A 27558-nucleotide genomic window follows, 5' to 3' on the forward strand; every position below is an offset into this window, starting at 1 on the left:
TTACATGTAATTCAAAATGTTTATTTATCTGTTATTTAATCACTCATATCATATGCCCCAGAGTTGTGTAACTTTGTGAAATGAAATGAAACTCGACTCCCTTTTCCCAACAATGCAATTAACTTATTTTTATTAATCTATTTTAACTGTCTGTCAAAACAAAATCGACAATAAAGCATTATATACAAATCATGGCTAAACTGACAGGCAGTGTAATCGGCACATGCACAACCATACCAGTTCATCTATATTACAAACAGGTTATTAGGAAACAAAGACAGAAAAGGAGATTCAAAACATGACAACATATACAACCCAGAATCAAAAGCAAGGATTCAAGCACCGGCCTATAATACAGCGTCTGCAGGACAATACATTTTTACATTAGTACATTTTTGGTCTTTGAAGGGGATGTTTTTATGCTAAGCTCCCAAACTGTTTATACCTCATTGTGTTGTGTATTGAACAAATAATAAATAGCTCACATATTAATGGTCGAATATAATCTAACCATTTCAATAGCCTCTAACTATGAAGAGAATATTATTTGACTTTTATCTAAAATAAAAACAAATCGTTAAGGAAAAATCTATCCCATGTTACATTATACCTTTAAGTCTTGCTTCTAATTTCATCTGTAATGGTATTGGTCAGTGGAAAACAGGTTAAGTCTCACAACAAATTTTAAAAAAGGCACAACAAATCCAACAACAATCTGACACTCATCGTGTTCAATAAACAGGACATACAGTTTTGCATTCAGTGCATCACTTTCATAGTGTACAAAAGTGGGACACCTTTCATAAAGTTGAGATGAAGCAAATTTAAACAAAGAAAAAATGTGTTATTAAAAACGTATTTGCAGTATTACCCATAGTTCCCTAGGGTTAGTTATGAAGCTTTGGTCCCTTAATTGTCTTTGGTCTTTCTTTCGGTCCAGCGCTTTTGGCCTCATGTTGATGTCTCAGATAAACTGTAGCTCCAAATCCTCCCAGTTCCTTTGGCTTTAGTGTGAGTTTGTCCACCTGCGTGTTCAAAAAACACCTTGAAAAAGCAACACTGAATCTGAATCAGTCTCTCAGGGGGCAGTTTCGTCTAGAAGCTGCTCTCAGGAGTTCAGGAGCTTCTCATGGTTTTGGTGGAGGAGCAGAGCGTGACAGCTGCGCCCTCTAGAGGTAGTCCAGCTCCAGTGCATGGCTCAGAGCCTCCAGATCGGCCCGACAGGAAACCCTCCAGAACGGCATGTTCTTCTAAGAAAACAAAAATAAAATCTGTTATATCTAGGTTTAATGTAAAACATGCAAACCTTAGGCAACTTGCAGTACTCCTTGCAGATGCAGTGCAGATGTGAATTATGGACTGTGGTTTTGAAGGGGGATTACAGTATGTGACAAAGTACATGTGGATAAAATGTTGGCCTATAATGCACAAAAGCCTAATGCCTGCCAAGTCTAAGAAACAGTGTGACATTTCAATTCAAAGGTTAGCGTTTTAGAGTCAGACACAGAACCTTCAGAAACCAAGTGTCTCTTAAAAGTTAACTGATTAGTTGAGGCTGTTTTTCAGCAGTCACAGTAGTAAAAAAAACAGATTGAGTTATACCTTCTTGGCCACGGACTCTTCTTCTGCTCCATCTCCTATCACCACATACACTGCTCTCCGACCAAACCTCTGAGAGACACGCTCAAAACAGCTCTCTTTGCCTTCAAAAGGAAGTTAAAACAGAAGTTAAAACATTAAAATATCACCTTTAAAGAAAGACTTTGCTATTCTTAATCAGGACAATCTTTTTCTCCCTGATCCCCTTCCCCTATATTTTCCTCACCTGTCTTTGTGGCACTGTATATGTTCTCTATGGGGAAAGCAGAGCCCAGACCGTACAGTAACACCTTGGAGAGTGCTGGGATGAGCTGGGTGGTGGTCACCAACACATTCACACAGTTAGGCCTGGAACAGGAAAGGACACACACTTTAGTTATGACACATCAGGAACTGATATTTAATGGGAATTGCAGGAAAATCCCCAAAATACTAAACGATGTACATCCATCAGCCAATATGTGTGGAGCTGCCGGTGTAAGTGAGCGTGAAACTGACCTGGAGTTGATGAGAGCCAGAGCTTTGAGAGCTTGAGTCAGCCACAGGTCCGTCAACACCTCCATCTCTCTCCTCAGCTGTAACCACTCCTCTCGCTTAGGGCTGCCCATCAAACCTGCCCATCAGGGAGAAGACAAGTTTGATGGTCAGTCTTTGAAATCAAACAGGGAAGATATTAACCTTTATAGCTTACATTTATGAAGAAATATAATTTTTCTGAGTTGTTACAAAACTTTATTTTGTCACCAATCAGCAGAGCACAGAAGTCTTTATTCAACAACAATTTCTGACTCATAATTCTAAATGGCAATTAAACAATTTTTCTGCATTTCACCACATCATGAGGCAATTGAATTAATATGTAATGTGTCAGAAATCATCCATTTTATTGTTTGTTGTTACAATACTCAACGAATCTTCACCTGACTAAAGGTTTGGTTGATGCACAACTGGAAAATAAAAAAATACTCTGTGTAAATAGGAAGCTTAAACAACTTGATACCATCTAAAGGCAAGAAAAATAAATCAGAAAAATCCAGAATAATCTCTGGGAGCTAGAGTTGAGCTTGCCTGGTAATACCAGCCTGTTTGACTTCGATTCTCTCTGGCGAACAGCATCATTGGATTTGGATTACTGTAACGGGTGGAAACTTGTCTGAAGTTTAAAATCATTGGAATTCCTTTAAACAATCACTAACGTTTGGTAATGACGTATGTTATGCGCCGAAGGGCAGGCTCTGACCTGACGCTTCCTACTTCTGCTTTCACAGTAACAAATCGCTACCTGCAAGCGTGGCTGGCTGTCAAAATGGCTGTCAACGACATGTGTCGATGTTGTTAATGTAACCTAAGGATTCGGGGGACAATTCGTAACTCGAAACAATTATTTGAAAAAAAGGAAAAATTCCCTCAAGAGTTGAAACAACCGGGCGGATAGCTAGCAGTGTCTCTTCCTCCGTCGCCTTTGTTGAACTACAGACTAGATACAATTCAAACTCGGCACCAACTTCGACGTAATCGCTCTCAACCCCTACTCCTGTTCGCTGATTGGACCGATAGAATTCTGAGTTCTTGCCCAGTCTCACTTACAGGAGCAAAATGAAAATGGGCGGAATTACATAGGCTGGTATTGCCAGGCTAGAGTTGAGCTATGATCAAATTTAACTCCAGCTATCTGTAGTGGGAAATTTATCTTTATCTTTATTTAGTTTTTTATTCAAATAAAACAAAACAAGTCAATTGGGGAAAAAAAACAAAAAAAAGTAAAGATATAAAAGCAAAATGATATTTTTCTCTTTAAAATGATATATTAGGAAGGGCAATCATTTTAAATATAACATTTGATTCTCTTTTTAATAAAAAAAAAAAAACTCAAAATAATGTGAGCGGAGCTTACCTCCAACATTATTCTTGTATGTGTTGTACATCTCCTTGACTCTGCGGTATCGGAAAGCCAGCTTCCTCATCCAGTCCACTCCTCCGTGAACCCCCGACCCCAGGCACAGAGAGCCAGCCCCCGCTGGGCTCTGGAAGCCGTCCGACCCAAAGTTGTAAGTGCTGCAGGATCACAATACAGGAAACCGTCAGGTTGTAGATCATAAAGAAGCAAACTGCATTTCTCCAGAGCACCTTATAGAAGGACTATCATTGGTGTTTCGGGGGGGAAGCTATAGGATCTGGTACAACTGTATTCATGGATAAAGTTTCTAGCTCTAGCAATGGATTCAAGCTTCAGGTCATGAATAGAAGGTAGTACTGAAACCATTCATCACATTAAGGGAAGTGTGCCAGTGTAACCACAAAAATGTCAGGGATAAGAAACGCTGTAAAATTGGAAATCGTTGAAGTTGTGTTGTGAATAAAAAAGCTTTGTCAGTAAGAAACCATGAAGTATATACATTCAGCGAGGGCAGTATACATATTAAAACATCTTTGAGATTGAAAAGGGCCAAGTGTATTATAAAAAAAAGTACTTTGGTACAGTCTGGCTCTTTCTCAAATCACCCTTAAAAGTATCCTAAAGTGCTTCAACAAGTTCAGCAATAAAACGTCTGGACTGAGGAAGACAGAGGGAATGATAAAGAGATATTTTGATGAGATATGAAACTGTTGGACAATCCTGTGACATATTATATGGCTGTGGAAGTCGGGGAAATAAAAGACATGCACATGGTTGCATGCATGGACACACACAGACACGCACAAACTCTTTGTCTCATCTCCTGCTTTTTTTTTTCCTCCTGTGCACTAAAACCCAGAGGGCAAGTCTGGTTCATGAGTCGCAGCAGAACGGAATACAGTCACATAGCAGCAGCACTTTACCTCAGGTCCTGTCCATTGTCATCCGATGCCACGTCATCAATATGAACCTGGTCGCATTCCTGGGAAATGAAAAAGAAAGCGGATATATCAAGAGATCCATTTCAGAGTGGAGCGCTGTACAGGCAGGTCTGCCCTCTTTAGGGGAGCCTGCGGGGTGATAGCAGCTACAGAAATAAAAAAAAGAGCTAAAATCATAGACGAGGAAGAAGGAAATAAGGTATTGGGACACGGGACATTGAGGCGCCAGACATACAGGACAGTCAACATGACTGTGCAATGCTGGTAAACCATGCAGTAAATTAAAGTAAATCAGATTATTTATTTTTTTGGTGCGTACACTTTTATTAGAATCCTCAGAAGAAGGCTCATTGTGTTTTTGTTCCTCTATACTGGATGTTAATGCTGCAGGAACCACAGGGATTGAAACCACACTATAGCTTAAACAAAACACCGATCAGCATTATGCAGTTCAATCAGAAATGAATGAAACAGTTACTGAGATTGGAAATGAAGGAAACAACAAGGAGTCACTTTTCATCAAAGTAAACCAGGACAGAATACTCCAACCCTCTATTTTTCCAACATAATACACACCCATGCACACATTAGTGTCCTAGTTTAACTTCTAATTGTCACCCAGCGACCCGGGACAGACAGGCTCTCCTATCACCTTTCAGCCCTCTTAAAGCCAGATGGAGACGCTACCTCATCTTCCCTCCATCTCCACATAACTCTATTCCCAGGGGCTTCAACCCACCGCCCACTCAGGTGCCATCCGCCCCTGCAAAGCAGCCTCTACTGACCATACAATACAAGTGACTCCTTTAGAGATTTATAGGCTCTGAAACTCAGAGCAGCTCCACTCAGGGCCTCCAGAGCATTGTTATTTTAATCCAGTAATAAGACCTTCAACTCAAGTGGAATACAGCCGTACCAATCTGCTCTTTTATATAGGAACATTTCTACTGGAAATTCTGACTTTGATTATAGCAATTATTTAATCTCTTCTGGTAGTGCTTTAGTTATGACAGCAGCAATAACCCTCACTGATCCAGTTACTGACAGAGGAAGGACAGGATGATTGTACCTTAAGACTGAACAGAAGTTGTCAGCACGCTGCGGCTGCTGCTTTAGAGATTTACTGAGCATTGACAACAAAAGAAGAGGTACGGACCGGGGTTTGCAAATGGCTTTGTTGGCTCCTTTCCCTTCTCTCAAATGTTCCTCCTCCCATTTGACTAATTTTCCTCTCCGATGCTCAGACACACACCTATAATTACTGCACAAAGTGTACTTGTTCTCTTTCTCTCTCTGTCCCTCTCTAATCTTTTTTTCTTTGTCAGAATAAGGCCAAAGAACTCGGGCTGAAAAACGTATACACTTTTTCAGTCAGTTTCACGTACTAAAAACGCATTTTAATGACCACTTGGAGATTTTTTTTGAGGAGTCATCGTTTTTAGAGGTTACACAAGTGTCCAGGTTTTGTCTAACTTTTCTGTGAGTGCGCTTAAACCCTTTAACAAACGCTCCTTTAAACATTCCTGCTAAACTGAGGAGGGGAAATTATTTGGAAAATTCAGTAGTATGTATTAATGCATAAAGAAGTTGTGTGAGGGGATTTCCAGAGTGATTGCCACTGTGCTTTATGCCAAGAAAGAAAAGCAGCACCCAAATGTCAAATCTGTTGCAGGGAAGGCAGCTAACACTGTTGGATATTCTCTCACTGCTGATATTTCCTTTCTTTCTTCAAATAAATCTTTAAGTTACAAAAAACTGAGATGGAGGGCACTGCAACCTAGCCTGGTCCTACCAGACTCTCGTACTACATTTTCATTTGTACAGAGAGTCTGCCACTCTGGATCTGCCATAACCAACCGCTAACGTTTGGTCGTGACGTATGTCATGCGCGGCAGCGTTGCCACAACGGACCGGGCACTGACAGCTTCGCTTGCATCTTTCTCGGCCGCCATTGATGAACTACAACTCAAACTTGCAAACTCTGTTCGCTGATTGGACAGGTACAGATTGGCCGGGGGAAACCCGCGAATATACCGAAAACCCTGAGTACTGAAGGGAAATGAAAATTGAGCGGAAGTACGTAGGAGGGCGGAGCCAGGCTAACCGGCACCAGCATTTATTATAAAATAAATAATAAGTAAGGTTTTTGTGTGAAGTAACGTATGATGTGTAATATACTAGTTTAACGGGGCAAAAATAAATAAATAAATAAAGTAATTCTCTGAACATGCTCCCCTCACAGGTTTTAATTTATGAGTCAAATTTAAAATCTCACCTCCAGGTCGTTGAAGAACAGTCTCGAGTCGGCCAGGTTGAAGATCATTTCCTCCATCCACAAACCGAGAGACACCGCCTTTGAGGAGTCCTGAACACAGACACACATCCACCCTAAAATGAATAACTTGCTTTGAAAGCAACACTTATAATAATGATAATAATAATATATTTAATTTATAAAGTACTTACAAAATTACAACAGCATTTCATGCAAGCATACAACACACATTCATACAAAAATCATCCCAAACTAGGAGTTAATCAGCTTTTACATTTTATCTACTAACAGTTAAATGTATGAATGGATTTATGTCTTTAGGCATGGTTAGCGTATGTTGTAACAAATTTCCCGTCAGGCACAATAAAGGCTCTTATATCTAGATCCGTCACACAAATTTAAACACATTAAATGAAAAAAAATAATAATAATGTTTGTATACTGCACTAGCCTGGCCTGAAATGAGGTCAGAACAACATCTCTAGTCATTTCAGGGGTGGGACCCTTATTAATAGAGAAAATTATGAGCTCATACTGGGATTGATGGCTCAAGAGGTTTGGCATTTAGAGAATAATGAGTTAATTGGATTGTTGAACATCATTACTTGTCACAAGTCTTCCAGCCTTGTCAGTGCAGCCGCCTGCGTGTCTCTACTAACAGCTTTCCCTTTCACTTCCTTTTTTCAAACTCATCAACAGGATTGACAAACAGGTTTTAGGGAGGGGCAACTATTAATATGTATCTGTCAATCAAACTCTGCAGATTCTTATCTAGACTAACTCTTTTCTGACCTATTTGTTTCGAATCTCTTCATTTAGCGCAGCATTTTCCATGTACTGCACCTTTTACCTCATTAAAACTATGCACATACACATACAATTGAAATAATTTAGTCCATTTCACCAATAAACTGAATCAGTTAAAAAAACAATAAGTACATATATTTGTATTCATCAAATACGTTTTTTATTTTACCTTAGCTTGTAATATAAATGAATTTACTGAACGGCAGTGACAGCTTGGAATGATGATAACATCCATAAGAGTGGATTTAGTCATTTAAAAACAATCACACCTTTTTTTTTTCACCTGTTCAGTTAATTACCTCTGTGTTAAAGGTGGTCAAGTAGTCTACTTAAGTATGATATTGTACTCTACCTGAGTATTTTCATTTCATGCTACTTCATACTATATTTTAAACCCAATATTGTACCTTTTACTTCACTAGATTTATCTAATAGCTTAAGTTACTACTAGTAATACTAGTTACTTTACATATTCCTAGCATTCAGAGGAAATAAATCAAGTTTCAACTTAACTAGATTCGATGGACACACTTGCATCATAATCCAGTATTTCATATATTTAATATTTAATATATATAATTCTGAAATGGGCTTTTACCAACAATAACTATACCTTTCGGTTGATTTTGATGTCATTGCTTTTTTACTTTCACTTGATTGAAATTTTGTATCCAGGACTTCTACCTATTTTTACAATTGGGTAATGCTACTTTTATTAAGTATAAGATCTGAGTTCTCCCCCCACCACTGGTTGTTTCACCCTTACACCTCCCTTCATCTCTTTTTTTTTTGGCATTGGAAACAACCCTAACAACTATGCAGGTGTTGCATTACACCGACTTCCATTTGTTCTTAACTAGCAAACTACATATCATCACCTGGAGAAACACATAAATCATAATGTGCGGGCAGTGAGGCTGACAAACAGCTTGGGCATGTTGTTGTTCAAGGCTACAAAAGCAGGTGTGTGTATGAATGCGCACCGTGTGCTTTGATGGCAGCGCTGGCTTGTCTTTGGCGGAGAGACAGGAGAAGCACAGAACAGGGTGTCAGCCAAAGGTGAACATTTTAGATGAATGCATCTCTAAATGACAAGCAGAGGCGTCTTCTGGCTCAAATTGGCAAAAAAGGGCTTGATAACAAAAGCAGGGTAAATCATGACAATTACAAAATACCCCAGCTTTCAAAAAAAGGTGTAAAGAAAAACGAAGGCAAAGGGCGGAAAAAGTTCAGTAGGAGGAGTAGAAGGTTTAAAGGAGAACATTATGAAGAGGAGGGATTAAGAAACACTGAACAGAAAAGGAAGACATGAATGGAAAGGATGAAGAAGGAGAAGTTAAAGGCTTAAGAAAGGATTGTTCTTCTTGTCTAATAATTGAAATAATTACCTATAATCACTTCCTTTAAAAAATCAAGGGCTGGTCTATTTAGAGGGGGGAATAAAAGCCTGTTTCTGATAATCCCAGAAAATAATTTAAAAAGGAAGACACAAAGAGGAAAACACCTTAAGTTCCCACCTTTACTCTTACGTATTATATAAGAAACACACTAGAGTGAATTGAGGGGTGCTGCATGATAAATGAGATAATGGAAGAGCAAGGGAAGGAATCAGCTCCTCATGTGGTTCTCTGTTCATCTCTGGCTGGTGAAAACAACTGTCTTTCAACACAACCATTAGTCTTTCCTGCACGCCGGGTCCAGACTTGCCTTGATTTATAGGTTCAAAACATTTGTTTATGATAAGAGTTTAATAGGCTGACCCTAATGGAAAGAGCCTGGACTGTTAAAAGTAGAAAGAAAGCAGGACATAAAGTGGAGATAACTTATGCCAGAAAAAAAGCATTATGGCTGTCAGAGTAGGATTAGTCAGCAGCATATGTAAGAGGAAGAAAAAAGAAAAGAAGGGGAAAGCGTCGCTAGCTTGTAAGCCTTCTTGATGCTTTGGATTGTTAATCTGTTTTTCCGCTGTCACTCATTTAATTCCTCTGCCTGCATGTCTGACTTTTGATGTCAGAGTCCGTCCAGCTGAGCTCCAGCAGCGGGGTGTTCGGGGTGGTGGGGAGAAATCAGGAATTTTTGGCACATGAGTCACATTTCAAGACATCCACTCTCTCTCTCTCTCCCCTGTGTTTCTTTCTCGCTTTCTTACTCCCCCCCCCCGTGGCAGAACAGAAAGAAAAAGAAACAACAGCATGCATGGCCTGCCCAGGGGCTGAGTTGATCAGAAACGCAGCTCCCCTCAAAATCAGCCTTGTGTCAACCCGCAGGGGGACCGTGAGAATTCAAAACACACGTCCACGGCCAAAAACAAGAAACGCACCACTGTCCGCCCCTTATCAGCTGCCTGTCTGTTATGTAAAGGTCCCACCGCCTGTCAATCACGCCGCGGGATGCCAGGGTAGCTAAACAGACGGTGCATTATGAAAAGAAACAAGAGGGCAGAGAGGCAACACAGCCAGTATGTGAAAATGCTCAGCGATGAGACCCAAAGGTTGTGGACTCGGCTGTTAGTCGAATAAGCACTCCAGACAGAGGGTGAATTTATGACAACAAGGGTAGTTTGTTGATGCAAGGGTTTTGTGCCAAACTGTGCCTATCTACCCTATCATTAACTGTTTTCAAAGTGTGATGAGCTACAGCGTTTACAGTAAATAACAAAGGGAGGGGTCTTGTTTTCATACCTTTCCGAAACGTGAGGAGAAGGTTCCCGTGAGGAGCGAATGGAAAATTATGATGGTTTCATCCAGGTCCCAGATAAACACACGCTGCAGAGAAATAACACGATATGTAATGTTAACCTCACAAGTGTGTGTGCGTGTGAGGGAGAGAAAGATAAATATTGTAGAGAAATGCTGATAATTTTCAACACAGTGTGAGGGTGTGTTTACCTCGATGTCAGAGTCCAGAGGTGGTGCAGGGTCACTGACTCTTTTCCTCCCTCTCAACTTCCCATCCGACCCCCTTCGTGCTGGGACCCCCTCCTCTTTACCTGGTGTAGGGGGGCTTGGCGGCGGGTGGTACTCGCCTAGAACACACACACATAAAACAATGTCAGTCTCTATAAAACGACAAGTTTGATTTAGTAACTGAAGAGAGTGTTGAAGGGGAACTCTTTTAACTCGATTAACTAGTAGCAGAGAATTCTTTATGGGAAGTGATGGACTAAAGGTGTTTGGATCCATACCAGGGCATACAATTAGCATATGCCATTTAAAAAACATATGTATAGGTCAACCAACTTAACCTACAGTACATATATTACTTAGTTTCTTTTTAAAAGGGCACCTAGTTTACCTTATCGTATTGTAAAGACACAATTACATTTAACATGGGTTTAAAACAACCTTAGCAGATGTTTTTTCATTACTTTTATTCTTAAAATCAAGCAAATATATCAAGTACAGTCCTTATGCAGTATGCTTTTTATTTGGAGTAAGGCATGGTATATAAGGCATGATTAGGCCATTTGAAATAACATAAGGTGCTTTGTCCATCCTTACCTGTGTGCGACTCTGGGCTGTGATTGGGCAGCATGACGGGGTGTTCTGGATGCTGATAGGCTATTGGAGCTGTGATGGCAGCAGGGCTGATGTTGCTGCTTGTTATGTAGGGGCTGTTGTAGTGATGAGAGTTATAATACGGAGAGTACTGACTCTGACTGTAGCTCGAGTACGCTGAAAACTCCTGTCAAAGCGTAAACATTTACTTTAATTAGTCAGTGTCATTTATCATTCCAACAAGAGACGTCCTAAATCAACAGCATGATTAATACATATGACAGTGATGACAGTTGCTTAATTGAATTATTTGTCAGGACTGCTATAATTTGAGATGTATGTTTTCAGGATCTTCAGATGTCCTGGCAGTAAAACATCTTGTTGAAGTTACATTACTCACTTGTTGGGTAGAGTTGAATGGGGTTGAACTCGAGATTGCATGGGTGCCTTGGAAAATTCCAGATGAAATCCCACCACCTGAGAAACGATGTGATGGCAAAAGGTCAGACATTCAGGAAATAATTCATCATGCAGGATAGAGAACCATTACAATCTGGTGAGAGATTTGACTTGTTACATCTTGTATTAATGAATTATCCTCTGATGTAACGCCACAATATACGATCCGATCTGTGTGAAGAATATTAACTCCTTCTTCCGTGACAGCTCAGTGCTGCAGGAGCCGGGAGCGAGATTTATGTTTGACATAACAATACAGGTGGGAAAGTGTGCTGCTGCTCTGGGAATCTTCTCAGTATAATCAAGCCAAGGCAGGAATGTCTTCCTCCAAGCAGTTTCCTCCTACAGTGACGCTGCCTCACCCTGCATCTTTCTGTGAAGTCTGTCCGTGTTGCTTGTTTGTCTGAATAATTAATATGACCTTTGCCAGACAGGTTACAGTCTAGGTTTGTCTGCTTGCCTTTGAGCAGGATTGCTTGCAGGATCTTTATGGTAAAAGGGTGAAAAATGGGCCAATAAAAAACCCATAACATTTCAGCGATATCCGAAACAAAAAGGCAGATACAGAAATTACTTTCAGTTTGTTCAAAATAAATACTTTAACAACATACCTTGGATAGCATCTATGTTCCTCACAGCTTACAGCTTAAGAACAGCTCCCAAAAGGGGAAACGAGGAGCATTTGAATGCACCATTGGCCTTGGCAGAGGTCTGTGCTAATATAATCCAATTATATTACCTCCACCTAAGGCAGTTTGCAGCATGTTTCCCTTATTACCATATTCACCATCATAGTTCAGTGTGTTTGGTTTGGTACTAACATTTACCAAGTGTTAAACTGATGATGGCACTAAATATGAAACAATCAACAAAGTAATTAAAATTCATCCTGAGGGGAACATTAAATGTTATCCGTCTAATGGCTGTGAACACATTTCACTCAAGACCTCACAATTTCAATTTCCTAGTGGTTCCAGAAGTAAACTAAACCTCTAGGAACCATTAATGTCTGCAAACAATCAATCCATCAAATAGATTTCTAGATAAATTAGTAACAACTTTGCGCAGCACCTGCTTAAAAGTCATGCAGGTAAGGTTAACGGGTTAGGTTAGTTGAGCAAACTGGCAGCATCGTGATTGGCCCGCATTGTGTGCTGGGTGGAAGCCAGGGCCTCCTATTGACATACCTTGACAGTTAGTTGTGAAAAATATTGTGTGCATTGCAATTACATTTCCCTGGAACCAAAAAAGAAAACGTCAATTAACCTTTGCCAATAGTTGCTTTTTTGTTATGTACAGTAAGTTATTCAAAGCAGTATAAGTATAGATTGAAAGTTGATCTTCCTCATTCTGTTTTGACTGTTGAACTGTGCGAGCTCAAGCTTCCCTTTGGCGATAATGAAGATTTACTCTCAACTTCCCTGACAAGACCTGAACCAGGATATTTGTAAAGACTCCCTTACTCAATTCCACTTTCCATTATTACATCAGTCTATGGCTAAAGCTTCATGCTGCTCCCCATTTATTTTTTTGCCATTCCACAGTGCATGACAAACAGGAGACAAATGACTCAATGGAAGAACCACACTGAAACCTCCCCGGACAACATTCTTCAAAGCGAATAAAGGAAAAATCCAGGAGGTCTGTCGAGTAAACACACAAAAAAAGCTCCCATAGACCCCATTTGGTTTCAGTTGTACATGCAGTGTGTGTTTGGATGTATTTTTGTGGTGTGTTTGTGTGTGTCTATGTGTGCATGCTAAAGCATTGTGTACAGTATAATGGACGACATGGAAACATTCCGAAATCCTACAAACATCGGGTTGTTGTGGCAGTTTATTACCATTTGAAGTTTGCAGTTAATGATTTATGCTTACACATATTCAAACAAATGTATTTTGTTTGGGAATCGTGTCTTACAAACTCAAACTACACTCTCTGAGGAAAAACATGTTCTGTCCCGCAGTCGGGCTCTAAAAGAGCATCGAGGTCGTAGCAGTTTGTAAGATGTTTTATCGTTTGTGTGTTCACAGGAATATTTACATTCCCATATAATGTCGGACATCTGAAAACTCCCAGTGAAGAGGAAGTGATGTGGAAAAATGTAGTTATTTGGGAAGGGCTGAAAACATGGGTAACAGAAAAAAGAGCTACAATTTCCCCCTCATAAACTACTGCTTATTATCAACTCTCCATGACAGTTGAGCAAAATAAGGCTTAACCATACTGATTTTACATTGTACAACTTGAGTCTTATTTTGGTATATTTGGCCCTGATCTGATGGGGGATCTGAGATCTGGTAACACTGAGACTTGAAATCACTAAAATGAAGTCAGACAGGGCAAAAACTACAAATGTTAGTTGATAGGTTGTAAACAAACACACACGTTTGGTTATCTAAACTACTTTATTTGGAGGTAAAACTGCAAGTGAGAACATTGTAATCTCTTGTATCGAATCGATGAATGTTTTTCTTTTTTCTCTTCCAAATAAGTTAGGTTAACCTAAGCCTATGTATGACTCTTTCTTGACCAGTCTGATTTCTTGTTTAACTTTGACCTACAATACCAGCTCTTTTAGTGCAAATCCTGAGAAATTAGATTTTTTTTAGCAAAGCTGTTTAGTAGTTTGGATAGATTTTGATAAACTGTTGACTTTCTGAAAGCCTGTGCCATTCTCATTCATGTTTCCTGCCTTATCTGACTTGTATTAGCATTGTCAATTACAATCTCTTATGATAACCCGTCAAAAACGTATGTAAAACTTACAAAAATAAGCAAAATATGGGATATGCTTTCAGATTGTGTTTAAATGCCAGGTGCATAATAATAAAGAGAGTAGCTCATATTCCATTTAATTGAGCATACATTAGCTGGGATGAAAAGCGTTGAACCTCATCTGTTTACTGTTTGATCCTGTCTTCTCTTTGTCTCATCCGTACAGTGTAGCAGGGTCGCCCCCCCCCCCCCCGTCTGCAACATTAAACCTCCTCACCCCTCCGTATAATTCACCTTAACCTCTCCCCTCTCACACACAAGGTCAATTTCACGCTGCTTTCAAAGCCATAAAGTCGCACTGAGCGAGTCATGCTTTGGGCGCCGGACGACTGCGGAATGTGTACAGAAGAGAAACACACACACACACACAGTCACAAAAACACACTGACACACGGCCATGTGTGGGCAGAGAGCTGAACACAGTTCCTTTGAGTTCGACAAAGACCCTCTGCCCACATCTTTGTTCCCTCTATTTTTCTCCGTTCTCCTATCCTCTGTCTACGTGTTTTCTCACAGTCTCTTTCTCTCTTACAGAGACAAGCGCCTGCATGCTGTGTTGTTGGTCTGAGTGGAGAAAGGGGGCCTGACCCCGAGAAAAAAGGAGGGGTGGGGAGACTTTTGACGCCACGAGTCCAGACCGCAGCTAATGGAGAACAGGTGTGGCACAGAGAAGGAGAGGAAAGAAGAAAAAGTGAAGAGAGAGGAGAGGAGCTGAGGAAGGCAGCATGAGGATGGATGCTCTACCATTAAGTTTGAAATCAAAGCTGGTCTATATAAGGTGTGTGTGTGTGGTAGTGTGTCCATACATTGAATACACACAGTATTTCAGACTTACCGTGTGTGTGTGAGTAGCTGTAGAGACCCTGACCAGGAGGAGTGCTGCTGAAGTTTGAGTATCCCAGAATTCCTGTCTGACCTGGAGAGTGACTCAGGCCTTCTTCTGTTTTAATGTCTAAGCACAAAGAGATTCCATCAAAGGAGTACAAGATACATTTGATTGGTTACATCAAAATAAGACAACATACTGATTAATGTTAACCAAGTCTGCCTTTCAACTGGGGGTCGAATAACACATACACATGTATAACAATCTATCGTGGTAACACAATATTCTGGTTTCTTGTATTCATTACAAATGCGTCTGCCTAGTTTCCACCTGAATTAGTTTCCAGTTTCATGTTGTCCTATATGCTGTATTGTTATTCTGCTTGTTGTCTTGTCACCGCCATACATGAAAATGCTAAACCTGTGTATTCTTTCCTAACCAATTCTTTTTTTGAGCTGAATTAGAATACAGATTTGCTGTAGATTACTGTAACATGTACCTAAACCATTTTAATGTGTACTATGTGTATCATATGTGGACCTTATGTGTATTATATGTGTACTATTATCAATTTGCATTTTTTCATTATTATCATTTTTATGATAGCTGGGATGTAAAAAATGGAAGTTGCTAGGTTTCTGATGGAAAATAACGTTTTTTTAAAAAGTGAGCCTTTTGAAGAATTAAACATATAGACACTAACTTTCAGAATCTGACGTTGTCTCAAAAATATACAACACATCCACATCACTGCATGATTGTTTGTACTCACTGTAAGAGGGCATGCTGTAGCCTTGTGTGTGGTGAGTGTAAGGTGTGTACGGTCCCGCAGGCTGGAGGGCGGGACTGTACTGAGTCTGTCCGTACGCAGCCATGACACCTCTCCCCGTCAGCTGACTTTAAAGAGGGAAGGAGTATTGAGGAAACTTTTGGTAACAGGTTTTCGTTCTCTTTAACAACAGAACACCTGTTTTTGTCACCGTTAGAGGACGAGGAAGCACATATTGAACATGTAAAAACATGCAAACACATTCTTTAGAACAAAGGAAATATTGACACAAACAGTACTGGGTGCATATGTAGGTAGACTCTGAATAGATGGTAATTTATTTGCAACTTTTAGCATTAAAAAACAAAAACAAAGACTCAGTCAGACTTAATTATAAGGAAAATAAAAACATAAGGTTCAGATAATGACTTTATAATGAACATCACACAGTTTAAAGTAACTATGATGTGGCTGCTATCTGAAGACACACAGCACAAAACGTGACAAAGTAGAAATGAAATTCCACTTTCAACCTTAGTGAAGAATGCCATGAAAAACTCACCTGCAGTAGGTACGATGAGTATGAAGTCAATAATAAAAAGCCCTGTGAATGACACAAGAACAGGCAATGTCAGAAAATGAACAGTAAAAACAGAAAGGAAATTTAAAAAATGCATTTTATTAAGATAAAACGTGAATTACTGAGATGTGATTGAGTGCTTCTCACACATTACATTAAATGACCAATTTACCATCAGCATTACGCCTTTTTAAAAGTCCAAACATATTGTGTAATGCACAACACCCTCTAACACCACAATAAGTGATATGTTTTCACAAAAAGACAACATTAGTGTGCATTTTGTTTATATAATTACCACTAAAATCAGGGTTCTACTGATTTCAAACACCAAAAACAGACTAATAAGCGGTCTCCTCACTCCCAAAAATACTGCCCAGTTATATCATAAGGTTCTATTTCAAGCTATATATAATACATATACAAATATTTTTTGAGTTAAAAGGCAGACCTGAGGATTGCAGTGACTGCAGAGAGCAGCCACCTTTCATCTGAAGCACTTTACTCTTTCTTTTCTTTGTAGTTTTGCCCTCTCACCTGACTCTATAGAGAGAGCTTTATCCTCTTTATCCCGTCACACTGCTGTTAGTCAGGTTCCTCTCGAGCCGTCAACTCTCCTGTGGAAACAATAGCAAATGCACATCATCAGGACACAGGTATGCAGGTGACTGACACATGGCGAAGTGCCTTGGGCCCCGTTGCAGCAGGATGAGGAGGAGGGGGGGAGCAGGTATTTTTTTCCAAACACAGTTCAAGAGGTGAATACTTTCAAGGACAGACAGAGAAGATGAATGCGGTCTTGATGTGAAGAGTAGGGTCATTAGCGACTCTGAAAGTCAAATGGTGAGCAACAAGAACCTGACAAAATGCTGAGTCATCTTGCTGTTTGGCACCTATGCCTTGCATTGTGTGTTTAGCTATTAAGAGGAACGAGGAAAGATGATAATAGAGTAAGAAGGAAAAAGGGTGAAGGAAGAGAAGGCATTGAAGGTCTCGGCTCAGTAAGCTGGAGGTCAAAAGGTGAAAGCCACATGAATGAGTCTGAGCAGGAAGCTGAATGAGGTCAGTCTGTTTGACAGCAGATGCTACAGCTAAATCATTCAAGGTACCAGTCATGAAGCAAGATGTATGATGGGTGACTTAAGTTGTAATGGAAATCAGCTAGGTAAAAACTCCATCTGCTAACACAATAGGGCCAACAGTATGTGAACAACAAACACATTTTACCCAGACTCTATTATTTCATATAGAGGTTAATCTTAATGTGTTTGGTGCAGGACCCCTCCTGTTCCAACCTGCACAAACAGAATCACAGAGAGTTTGACATGGAAAATGTGACTGGTCTGGCAAGGAGCAATGATCTCTACATCATCCAACACCTTTGGGATTAGTTGGAACACTGACTGCGAGACGGGCCTTATCACCAAACATCACTCTGGATGAAGGGAGTGAATCCATGCAGCCAGATTCCAAAACCACACGGCTTTTCCAGAAGAGTGGAGTCTAATGGTTTTTTTTTTTAAGTCACACAATTTACTCTATGTTTGACCAAGTAAATGTACTTGATTTACTTAAGTATCTTGTTATTATGTGTGATATTTTATCTGTAATATGTAGTCAAATGTTAATTACTTTGCTCAGATTCCATAAAGAGTAATTTGGTGTTATAGTGACTGTGAAACAACGTAGATCACATTGTTGCGTACAAAAAAGTGAATTTCTATAATTGATTATTTATGGTTTTGTGTTCGGAAAAATATCACCATGCTCACAGCACTGCAACATATTCAATTGTAACCCTGTATCATGCTATACAGCCTTAATTTGTATTTACATTGGTTGAATTCATAACCCTTTCATTTATCCTTTCCAGAATCCTTAAAATCTCACCTGCACAACGTGCTTTTCTATTTATTTATTTAATTTCTCTGACTCTCCCTCCCTTTTCTCTTTCTGTTTTTGCCTCTTTCTGTTTCTGCCTCTGGGCCATTCCACTCCGGCAAAGCTGCAGCTAACTGCCCGACCTCTGACCTCACTGACAACACAAAGAAAGAGACAGATGACAGTCATGAAATATAGGGGCAGCAGGGTTTTACAGCAGCAGAGAAGACGAAGGTGAGAGAAAAAAAAAGAACAACCTAAGAAAAGTGACAAAAATTGTGACGTTCTGCTGATCAACAGAAGCTTTACTGACATTACAAATCCTGAGATGTCTTATAGTATCGTTTGTGTTGTTCCCATGTCACTAACAAAAGCCTTTTTGACAGAATAGCAGAGAAAACACTTCTCATGTTGTGTCAGCTCCTTCTGATGGAACCGCACTCCCGGCTTTACAGCACCTCAGACAGCCTACAGTGTTTTCTGAGTAAATAAATGTCTTCAAACCATAAAGCAGCCACTAAGAGCGAAAAATCCACCTGCACATTTGTGTTATTGACTGTAGGATAAACACAAATAAAACAGATGGTAAATGTCTCACTAAGGAGTCCATTTACATTTTGTCATGTCAGTTAAGGCTTTTTTGTTATTATAAAGAAATTGCAAATGTCTGATATTTCTAATCTAATTAGATCTACATGAGGAGTCTGAAGTCTGAATCTTTCAACTAAGCAACACATTAAGTGTTTTAGTTTGCGTCAACTGAATTTAAAATCTGTACTTTTAATTTTAACCATGCATAATCTATTAATTTCCACTTGAAATGCCTCTTATGACCTTGCAGCCATCAGGGGTCCTGATCTGACCTTTATCACAGGCGAAGTGTGAAGCTCGAGAGAGAGTAACTATGATTCCACAGCACAGAGGGAAAATAAGTAAAGTCCTGTTGTGCTTAGCATTCCCTAGAACTTTCCAGGGATCAAAAGTAAACGTGACGCCTGTTCAGAGTCCTTTTGACTTCAGCTGCATCCCTGCAACAGTTCTTCATGCTCACACATGCACGTACACACAAATACAAAAACTGTGTGTGATAGGGAAGGCACTTCCTGGTTCAGGGTGAGGCCTGGGAGTAGGGCGCACAAGGCCATGGGAACTGCAGGACACCGGAGGGAAGATGAGCGGAGCTCAGCAGAGATGTGGAGGGCTGAGGGCTGAAACTAAAGCTAAAACAAACCCAGCGGGGCCACAGGGGGCCACAAGGCCACAAGGCCAGTCCCACCAGCTTCACCTGGGTCCCAGGGTTCTGCTAGACCACTGCTTCTTTCACGGATATCAAATTCTAGCCTTTGTGCTGATGGATTACATCACAGGATGGTATATTGTGCTTTAAGATGGAATGTCATTTGATACATTTAGAGGAATACGCTGAGGTTATGCAGATTTACCTGTTGTTCGACTAAACTGTTGAGTGAGTAAAAGATTGACACATACGAAACTGATCCTTATGGGCCAAGTTCTTCTGTCAGTCTGACTGCACCTAAGGGATAAGCGTTTCTCTTTTCCAAGCGCCATAGCAAAGGCGGCAAAAGACGCAAATAATGATTGTAACAAAAAAAGCACACATTAAAAAAATAAAAACACAACACTGTTTCACTAACAATGATTACTAAGTTGACTTTCTTTGATTAAACATTGTGACAGCATTTGGTGGATGTATGGCTTTGAGTCATATTTAATTTAAGGTCAGATGAAAACAGCAAACTCAGAGTTATATTTTGCATATCAATTGAATCCCCTGTATTGTCATTAATTAATTCCTCACATAAAAAGTCAGCTATCTTCTTTGAATTAAAATACTGGCAGGGTTTGCTTATATGTTTTGCAACTGACTCGTGACTCATCACTTTTCAAGTTGTGTTTACTTTATTACACACTGTTAGTGAACTAAATTATTTACAGTTGGTTGGGATCCCTATGAAAAGGGTGTGGGTCAGGAAAACATGTGTTTACAGTGTCAATATGTGTGCTGCGTCAATGTCTACGTTTTGATACGACTTGTGAGAGTCTGGTCAGACACCCGGTGACCTTCCCATGTTTTTAACTTTTATTGAAACACTGTGCTTCTCCGACAAGATGACCTACTGGTTTGTAATCATGCCATATGGGACCCCACCTGGAGCCCTCAATTTGGACAGGCTGCCAGAGAGCCTGGGGCAGAGTTGGGGGTTGATTCACTGCTGCGGCCACTGATAAAAGACACAGAACATAAGGGCCCAGTATTTTCAGTTGGTGGGACACTTCCAAGAGCTTGGTGGTGGAAATTTGTGCCATCTGCCAGCTACTGCCCTCTTTAACCACCTCTGGCTGACAGCAGTAGAAGCAGAATTAGCCTTATACTAACATTTATTATTAAACAAAGGCAGAACGTCTTCAGGTAAATGAAAAGAAGATGACTTATGAAGAAGGTGAAAAGGTAGAAAACATGCTCAAGTTGCTTTACTAGACAATTTCTTTAAAATCTCTTCTGGCTAATGATAAAAGGAGAAAGCCAGCCCTAACAAATACTCTAAGACACAATAAGCCTGATTATCTTTCAAAACACCGACTGTACTGCTCATCTGCCACGTCACATGCACAAAACGTATTTATCCATCCATACACAAACACATACTGAACACACCGCTCCTTGCTGTTTAAACTCTGATATGTTTCTTCAATGCAAAACGTTTCAGAATCAGTAATTTCATCCATTTTTTGATAACATTCTTCACATTATTTTGTGGTACCACTTAGTGGTAATTTGGTCTATTAAATGTTAGAAAGTATTCAAAATAGTCCATCAAATTTTTAAAAAAAAATCTAAATGACTAGTTTTGTGCAGCCTAAAACCACAGGATATCAATTTACATAATAATATATATTTTTACCAGCTTCTCACAACTGAGAAGCTTTCAGAACATAATGTTTGCCTTTTTTGAAAAAAATATTGTAACAAATATCAAAATAGATATTGAATAATAGAGCTGCAAATGGCTTTTAAAATACTCTCAATTTCCATCTTGGCCAGCAAACTATAATTTATCCAACAAGTAGTCTATGAACCTGTGTTCAATAAAATAAGGATATCAGTGAGAAAGGTGTAAAGAAGTAAAAAATGCTTCTTTTTGGTAACTGATTTACCAAAACGGGTAAATTGGGTGTGCAGACACAGATGCTCAGACATGCCGGTCGCCACTGACAGATGTTCATTATTGATTGATCATCTCCACCCAGAACAACCTCAAAACCAGATAATTAATTAAGAGGCAAACACATTCCAAGTGTGTGTCTGTGATCATATAGGCGCATTCATTAGCTGTAAGTGTGTCATCACTGCCAGTGTAATGCCCTGTCTGCAGGACTACAAAGGATAGAAGCTCTAGTCTAATTGAGGTGTTGTTAGTGTTAATAAGTTCAATGCTGTTTTTGCCAAATCAATTAACAGAACATTTGTGTTTACACACATACACAGCGGTACTTCTGCAAAGTACGAACCCAAGCAACAGTGCGTTACTTTTGACGTTGGGAAAAACATGCTAATGTCAACAGTAACCAGTCGTGTTTTAGATGACTCCACATACCAAGTCAAACATTTGCTGAGACGGTTAAAAGCGAAAACACAGCAGTAAGATGTTTCCATGTTGCTGTCACCTTGTTTACTATCAGAGTTACCCATCTCAATGAGGTTTCACACAGCCAGCAAGCAGCAAATAATCATAGCAAAAATGAAGGAACTTGAGCACCAGTTTAAAACCTACGCAAGTGATTAATCCCTTTATTGACTGGTTCTACTCTCACCGGAGTCTCTGCGACACTCTCTTCGAATAACCAAAAACACACAGAGACCTGGCTTGTACTAAAGTTCTTTAAATTAAAAGTGCACGAACAGTTAAGTCACATAATGACAGATGTATAAGTCCTTTGAAAGGAACAGAAGTTATTATACAAGAGGCTCCAATTAATCTCTGGCAGCAGTGAACCTGTTGCCGACTCTGTCTGCACTCTGTAACTTTACCTCCCAGGCTTGGTGGCCTTTCTTTTCCACTTGACTAACTCCCTGCAACAAGACTGCATTAATGCCAGAAGCTACCCCCTTCTGTCCCTCAGTAATCAAAACCTCTTTATTCAACAATGCCAGCGTCTAAATCTGTGATATTCTCCAGCACAAACACTCAACTGCCTTCTTTTTATGCTCCCTCACTTGCCTTAACAGCCCATATCTCGGCACTCAAACTCTAATAAGACCGGTAACAATTTTCCCCTAGTAATATTGCCAAATTCGAAAAGGACCACCTACCCCAAGGTCTAGACTCTGACTACCCCAGAACCAGTGCCCCGGGACGCGGGTCAAAGTGGGGGACAGCTGGCAGACCTCCCAGCAGCCTGGAGGAGCGGGTGTGGGGCTGGAGTAACGGGCTGACCCCAGTCAGATGGTGGTCTGGCTCCCAGGTAAAAAACATCTGGTCCAGTGATGGGAGGGTGGACGCACACGCGCTCGCACACTCAAAACTGACACACGCTTGACTGCATGACTGCTCCTGCCTTCTCTAATGAACACACACACACACACACACACACACACACACACACACACACACACACACACACACACACACACACACACACACACACACACACACACACACACACACACACACACACACACACACACACACACACACACACACTCTCTCTCAGACTGGCTCCTTTATTAGTCATTAGGACAAAAAGGTTTGCCCTCCATCAGCCTCCTCAGCAAATGATGGCTGGTGGCCGCCGTAGTTGCTAACAGCTGGCCAGACAGAGCCCGCTGGTAGCTCAAGCTTGCATACGTAACAGACGGACTGAGGTCCAATTACTTCTATAATGTTAGATTTACAGTGGAAGTGTGTGTGATACAGAGTAAGCGAAAAAATAAATGAAAGCAACAGATTGATTTATGTCTGTTTTAGAGATAAGAAGACAGGGTAAATCAAATGAGATGTAATAAATTGGAGTAGGCATCAGAATATGGAAAATATTGGGGAAGAAATCTATATTCCGGAAAATATTCAATGTAAAAAATTCTCAAAGAGCCACAAAGAATTATTATATTCTCTTTTCATTGGAAAGTAGTCCTGAAAGTGCAGAAAAATGAAATGTGGTCACTGCAGGCTATACGCTGCGATGTGTGTGGCTTCTCCATTCTCAAGTAGAGATAAGGAGAGTGGAGATGGCCAGAGACACAGCTGTTGTCTGCTGACAGCACAGGGTTTAACACACACACACACACACACACACACGAAGACCAACACATCGCCACAAGGCCTCCCCGGGTGCTCCTTGGGGCTTAAGGGAATTAAAAAGGGAGGGAAGGGTGGGAAAGGGGAAGACATTGAGAGGGAAGTGTGATCACTTTCGAGCCGCAAACTGTTTGAGAGACAACCCCTCAACCAGTGGTGTGACCGGCATGTCTTTTCATTCATTCCTTTCATTTCCTGAACTTTTGTTTCACTAAACATACTGATGCTTACATGCAGATTTACACACACATACACACACATCTCCGAGGTCTAACAAAACAGACAAAACACTGCTCAATGGATTCTACCTGGGATCAAGCCTCCCTCTTACACACACACACACAAATATTCAGACAAGTCAGCTAAATTCACACTGAGAGAAAAAGAGTTTTGGGACATATTTAAAAAACGTATAATACAGTAACTCAGTAAACACATATTGTCTCCACTTAATTGTATTGTCTTTGCATATCAGTATCACCTATTGCTGTCGCTCGAAATCCGTATTGTAATTATAGACTTTTAGGAAGAACAGCCGACAGAGTTTTGATTTAGTCAGGCCTTCTGTTTATGCAGACAGCTGCACATATCAGGCTACACTCATGCTTGCTGCTCGTGAAGTTGTTTAAAGTTCAGAAGCATTCAATCCATGAAAACCCAGAAGCTTTTACTTTATTCCTCAGTGACTTTCTCACAAATAACTAAAGAAACAAGTGAACAGTGACAGTAGTTGCTCAGTAATGGAGAATTCAATAATTAAAGAAGAAAATTACAAATAAACAAATAAGGAAACATATTTAAAAAGGCTAACAAGTATAACACGATAATGTAATGCTAAATAAAAGTAGACATTATTATTTTGACAATTTGTTGTGGTCTTTTCAATAGTGATTGCTTTAATGATATATTTTGTTTCTCTTGTGTACCAAGATAAACTTTTATATAATGATACTCAGCACCTAAATCACCATATCAAACATAAAGCACACAGTGTTGGAACAGTCGCGGAAATGTTTTTTCTTTAAAATTGGCAGGTTGACAGGGAAGATGTAAATTAAGTCAGCTTTGCTCTGTATGCTGAGCCACAACACAAAGATGTGTGTGTGGCTGAATATGGGGGTGATGTACAACAAGAAAAGCAGCATCTAACTGAAAAATATTCAACAGACTCACTTCAGTTCAGCAAATAAAACAAAATGAATGTCATCCGTCCAGCTTTTAGTACATAGGTAACGCATTTCTAAGACTAAGAGAATAGATTGAGTATTCTTTGAGACTATATAGGTCAACATGAGAGCCCTGGTGTAACCTTGAGTTCAATTCAGCACGGATATTTGACTCCCAGAGAAAAAGAGAAAGGAGAGAAAGGGAAAAAGAGATGAACAGAAGCTTAAAAAATGTTAAGAACTGTGCAGCTGCAAAGAAATATAATGAAATTTGTGCAGATAAAGTCAGGAAGAGCAGAGCTTCCTATGAAAATATTTATCATTCCACAAACGTTTGGCTACAGAGGGGTTTGGAATTAATTTGTGTTTTCTTAAGAGGGGGTGCCTTGCGCTACAGGATGGGGAATTCTCCACAGCCCGGGACTTTTTTGGGCTGCTGCTTATTCACAATTTATTAGAGCTAGTAATAGGAACCATGAAGGAGCGAGAGGGAGAGAGACTGCGAGGAACCCGGCCTAGCCTGGAGAGCGAGTTCAGAAATGGGGCCTAATGTTATTAAGCGACGAACCGCAGTGTTAAATCAAACACGCCCAAGAACACACCTTCCGTATGTGGTTGAGCCCACCTCCCCTCCACCCCTCCAACAAGACCCCTGGATGGTATTTGAGGGGGTTAAATCGCAGGTATATAAAAAGAGATTTAAGGAGATTTATTATCTGTCTCTGACCTGAGTCTGACACTTCAACTATCTAAAAAATAAGAATCCTTTGTGGTTGGCCATACCCCTGAAGGTTTACTTCAGACCAATGACAGTGACATATGTTTGGTTTATTTTATACAATTCTGAAATGAGACATTTTTTGGAGCTTGTATATGGCAAACACGTTTCATTATACAGTACTTTAACTTTGCTTGCCCTGCAGTAAGGATGCAAAACCTCTAATTACCATCGACGCAAAACCGATAGCGCGATTAAAATTCATAAAAAGTTATATTTATTTCTTAAAAATGAATTATTATTTAAATGTTATGACAAAATTGCTATCAGATTCTAACAAAATGTAATGTCAGACTTCTTTGCTTTAAATCTATTTATTTTCAAAAACTAAAGGGCCCCATTAAATGGTTGCTCCTCCAACTGTGCGGCTGATAGACGTGTTTAAAGGTGATTTAAATGGTTGAAACAACATTGAGTTTGTTTCTCGTCTGGAGCCATAAAGGGGTCCTTGAAAAATATGAATACCAGCCTTTGAAAAATGCTTAGCGAGGCTCCCCTAATTTAGTTAATGAGGGTCCCTGCATGGCGGCTGAGGGGGTGTCAGTGATTTCAGTGTAATCTTCTGTACTTAGGCCGAGCCAAAAGTGTTGCACCGATTCAACCAGCACCAAGAAAAACAAAGGAGCTCAATCTGAGAGAAGGTGCCTCACACACGGTTCTCTTTTAAGGGCTCAGTGAAACACAAATTGCTGATGTGTTGATGTTAGGATTTAAGGTTTTTTCTGCTCTTATTAATGACTATCACAATCAATTGGGATGAATAATAAAACCTTAATATTAAACAAGAAATCAGTTATAATTAGTTGACAAGAACATTTCCAACTCTGAAAATGAAAATGTATCATTTACTTTAACATTGGCCTACATTTTAATGCATTACAAGCTGGTTTGCCTCTATATTAAATTTGTGTCCAATAAGAACTTGGTGTCTGAATAAGGATCATTTCATATTCGAGGATTCATTTACAATTTGTACATGCATGTCTGATAGTCAAATATACATGTAGTAAAGTAATATATGAAAGCACACAATTTCAAATTCATTCATTATTATATAAGCCTTATTTTAAAATGAATTTGAAGAGGAGTAATTAAAATAAATGTGACATTTGATGAGGCTATTCATCAACGTTTATTTTTCTGTAAACGTACCATCATTTTACGTTCATTTTAGTCATAGATTTAATTAAAATCCACACAGCAATTAAAGGCAATAGTCCTGCTCTTAAAAGTTAATTACATGTCATGTTTATTTAAAGGATTTACTAAAATAAACACCAACAGAGCTGAAAAGCAGCAACAGAAATCTTTCAGACAGAACTCATTTAATTAAATATAACGATTTCTCCAGAATAAAACCCATCGAAATCGAGTACACTCGATGTCATGATCAATATGAATTAATATAAAAGATACCGAAGTATTTTACACTTACCATAATTCAGAGAGAAGATCGTGAAGTGGAAAAAATCCGAGTATCAATCAGAGCAGTTGCCTCTCCATGCCCAGGAGACACCCGCAGTTTTTTTTTTACAAGTGTCCCGCAAAATAAGGAACAACGTGAGTGCTCGGGAAGACACGCAGCTGCTGAAAACAAGTAGAAGTAGAAATAGAAGCAGAAGAGGAGTCTCCAGGTGCTGACAGCTGACAGCTTTCTGCAAACACTCACTCACATCGATCTCACTCCTCTTCCTCTGCAGCTTCAGAAGCGTGTTTGCTTTCCCGGCGATGGGAAGTGATGTTAAGTAAATGAGAGAAGATTTCTGGTTCCTCCTCCTCTCGAGACCTGCGCGCGCTGCACGTAGCCTCAACGTGTGTGTGTGTGTGTGTGTGTGTGTGTGTGTGTGTGTGTGTGTGTGTGTGTGTGTGTGTGTGCATGCGCGCGCGCGTACATTAATGCACGCGCCCTTATCTCAACTACTCCTCTCAATTATTCCCTCAGTAGACCTCAGCTTCTTCTTCGTCTCTTTAATCTTCTTTTTAAATC

The 27558-nt window shown here is 39.9% G+C and overlaps 1 protein-coding gene across 2 annotated transcripts; it reads right to left on the minus strand.

Moving 5' to 3' along the window:
* Positions 1 to 113: 113 nt before the first annotated feature.
* On the minus strand, positions 114 to 27290 carry eya2 (EYA transcriptional coactivator and phosphatase 2). Of its 2 annotated transcripts, none has more exons than XM_063911341.1 (16): positions 27007 to 27290; positions 16966 to 17045; positions 16411 to 16452; positions 15852 to 15976; positions 15089 to 15205; positions 11417 to 11493; positions 11020 to 11203; positions 10408 to 10544; positions 10201 to 10284; positions 6713 to 6802; positions 4420 to 4478; positions 3494 to 3654; positions 2098 to 2212; positions 1826 to 1947; positions 1603 to 1703; positions 114 to 1250 (listed from the first exon to the last, which is right to left on the minus strand). In XM_063911341.1, exons 4-16 carry the CDS (start codon positions 15952 to 15954, stop codon positions 1170 to 1172), a joined length of 1431 nt encoding a protein of 476 aa, XP_063767411.1. In that variant the 5' UTR covers positions 15955 to 15976; positions 16411 to 16452; positions 16966 to 17045; positions 27007 to 27290; the 3' UTR covers positions 114 to 1169. The 2 variants fall into 2 exon arrangements, with proteins under 2 accessions (XP_063767411.1, XP_063767412.1); XM_063911342.1 differs by having other exon boundaries at positions 15852 to 16046.
* Between the last annotated feature and the right edge of the window lie 268 nt (positions 27291 to 27558).

The sequence above is a fragment of the Eleginops maclovinus genome, chromosome 20, assembly GCF_036324505.1.
Source record: "Eleginops maclovinus isolate JMC-PN-2008 ecotype Puerto Natales chromosome 20, JC_Emac_rtc_rv5, whole genome shotgun sequence".
NCBI lineage: Eukaryota > Metazoa > Chordata > Actinopteri > Perciformes > Eleginopidae > Eleginops > Eleginops maclovinus.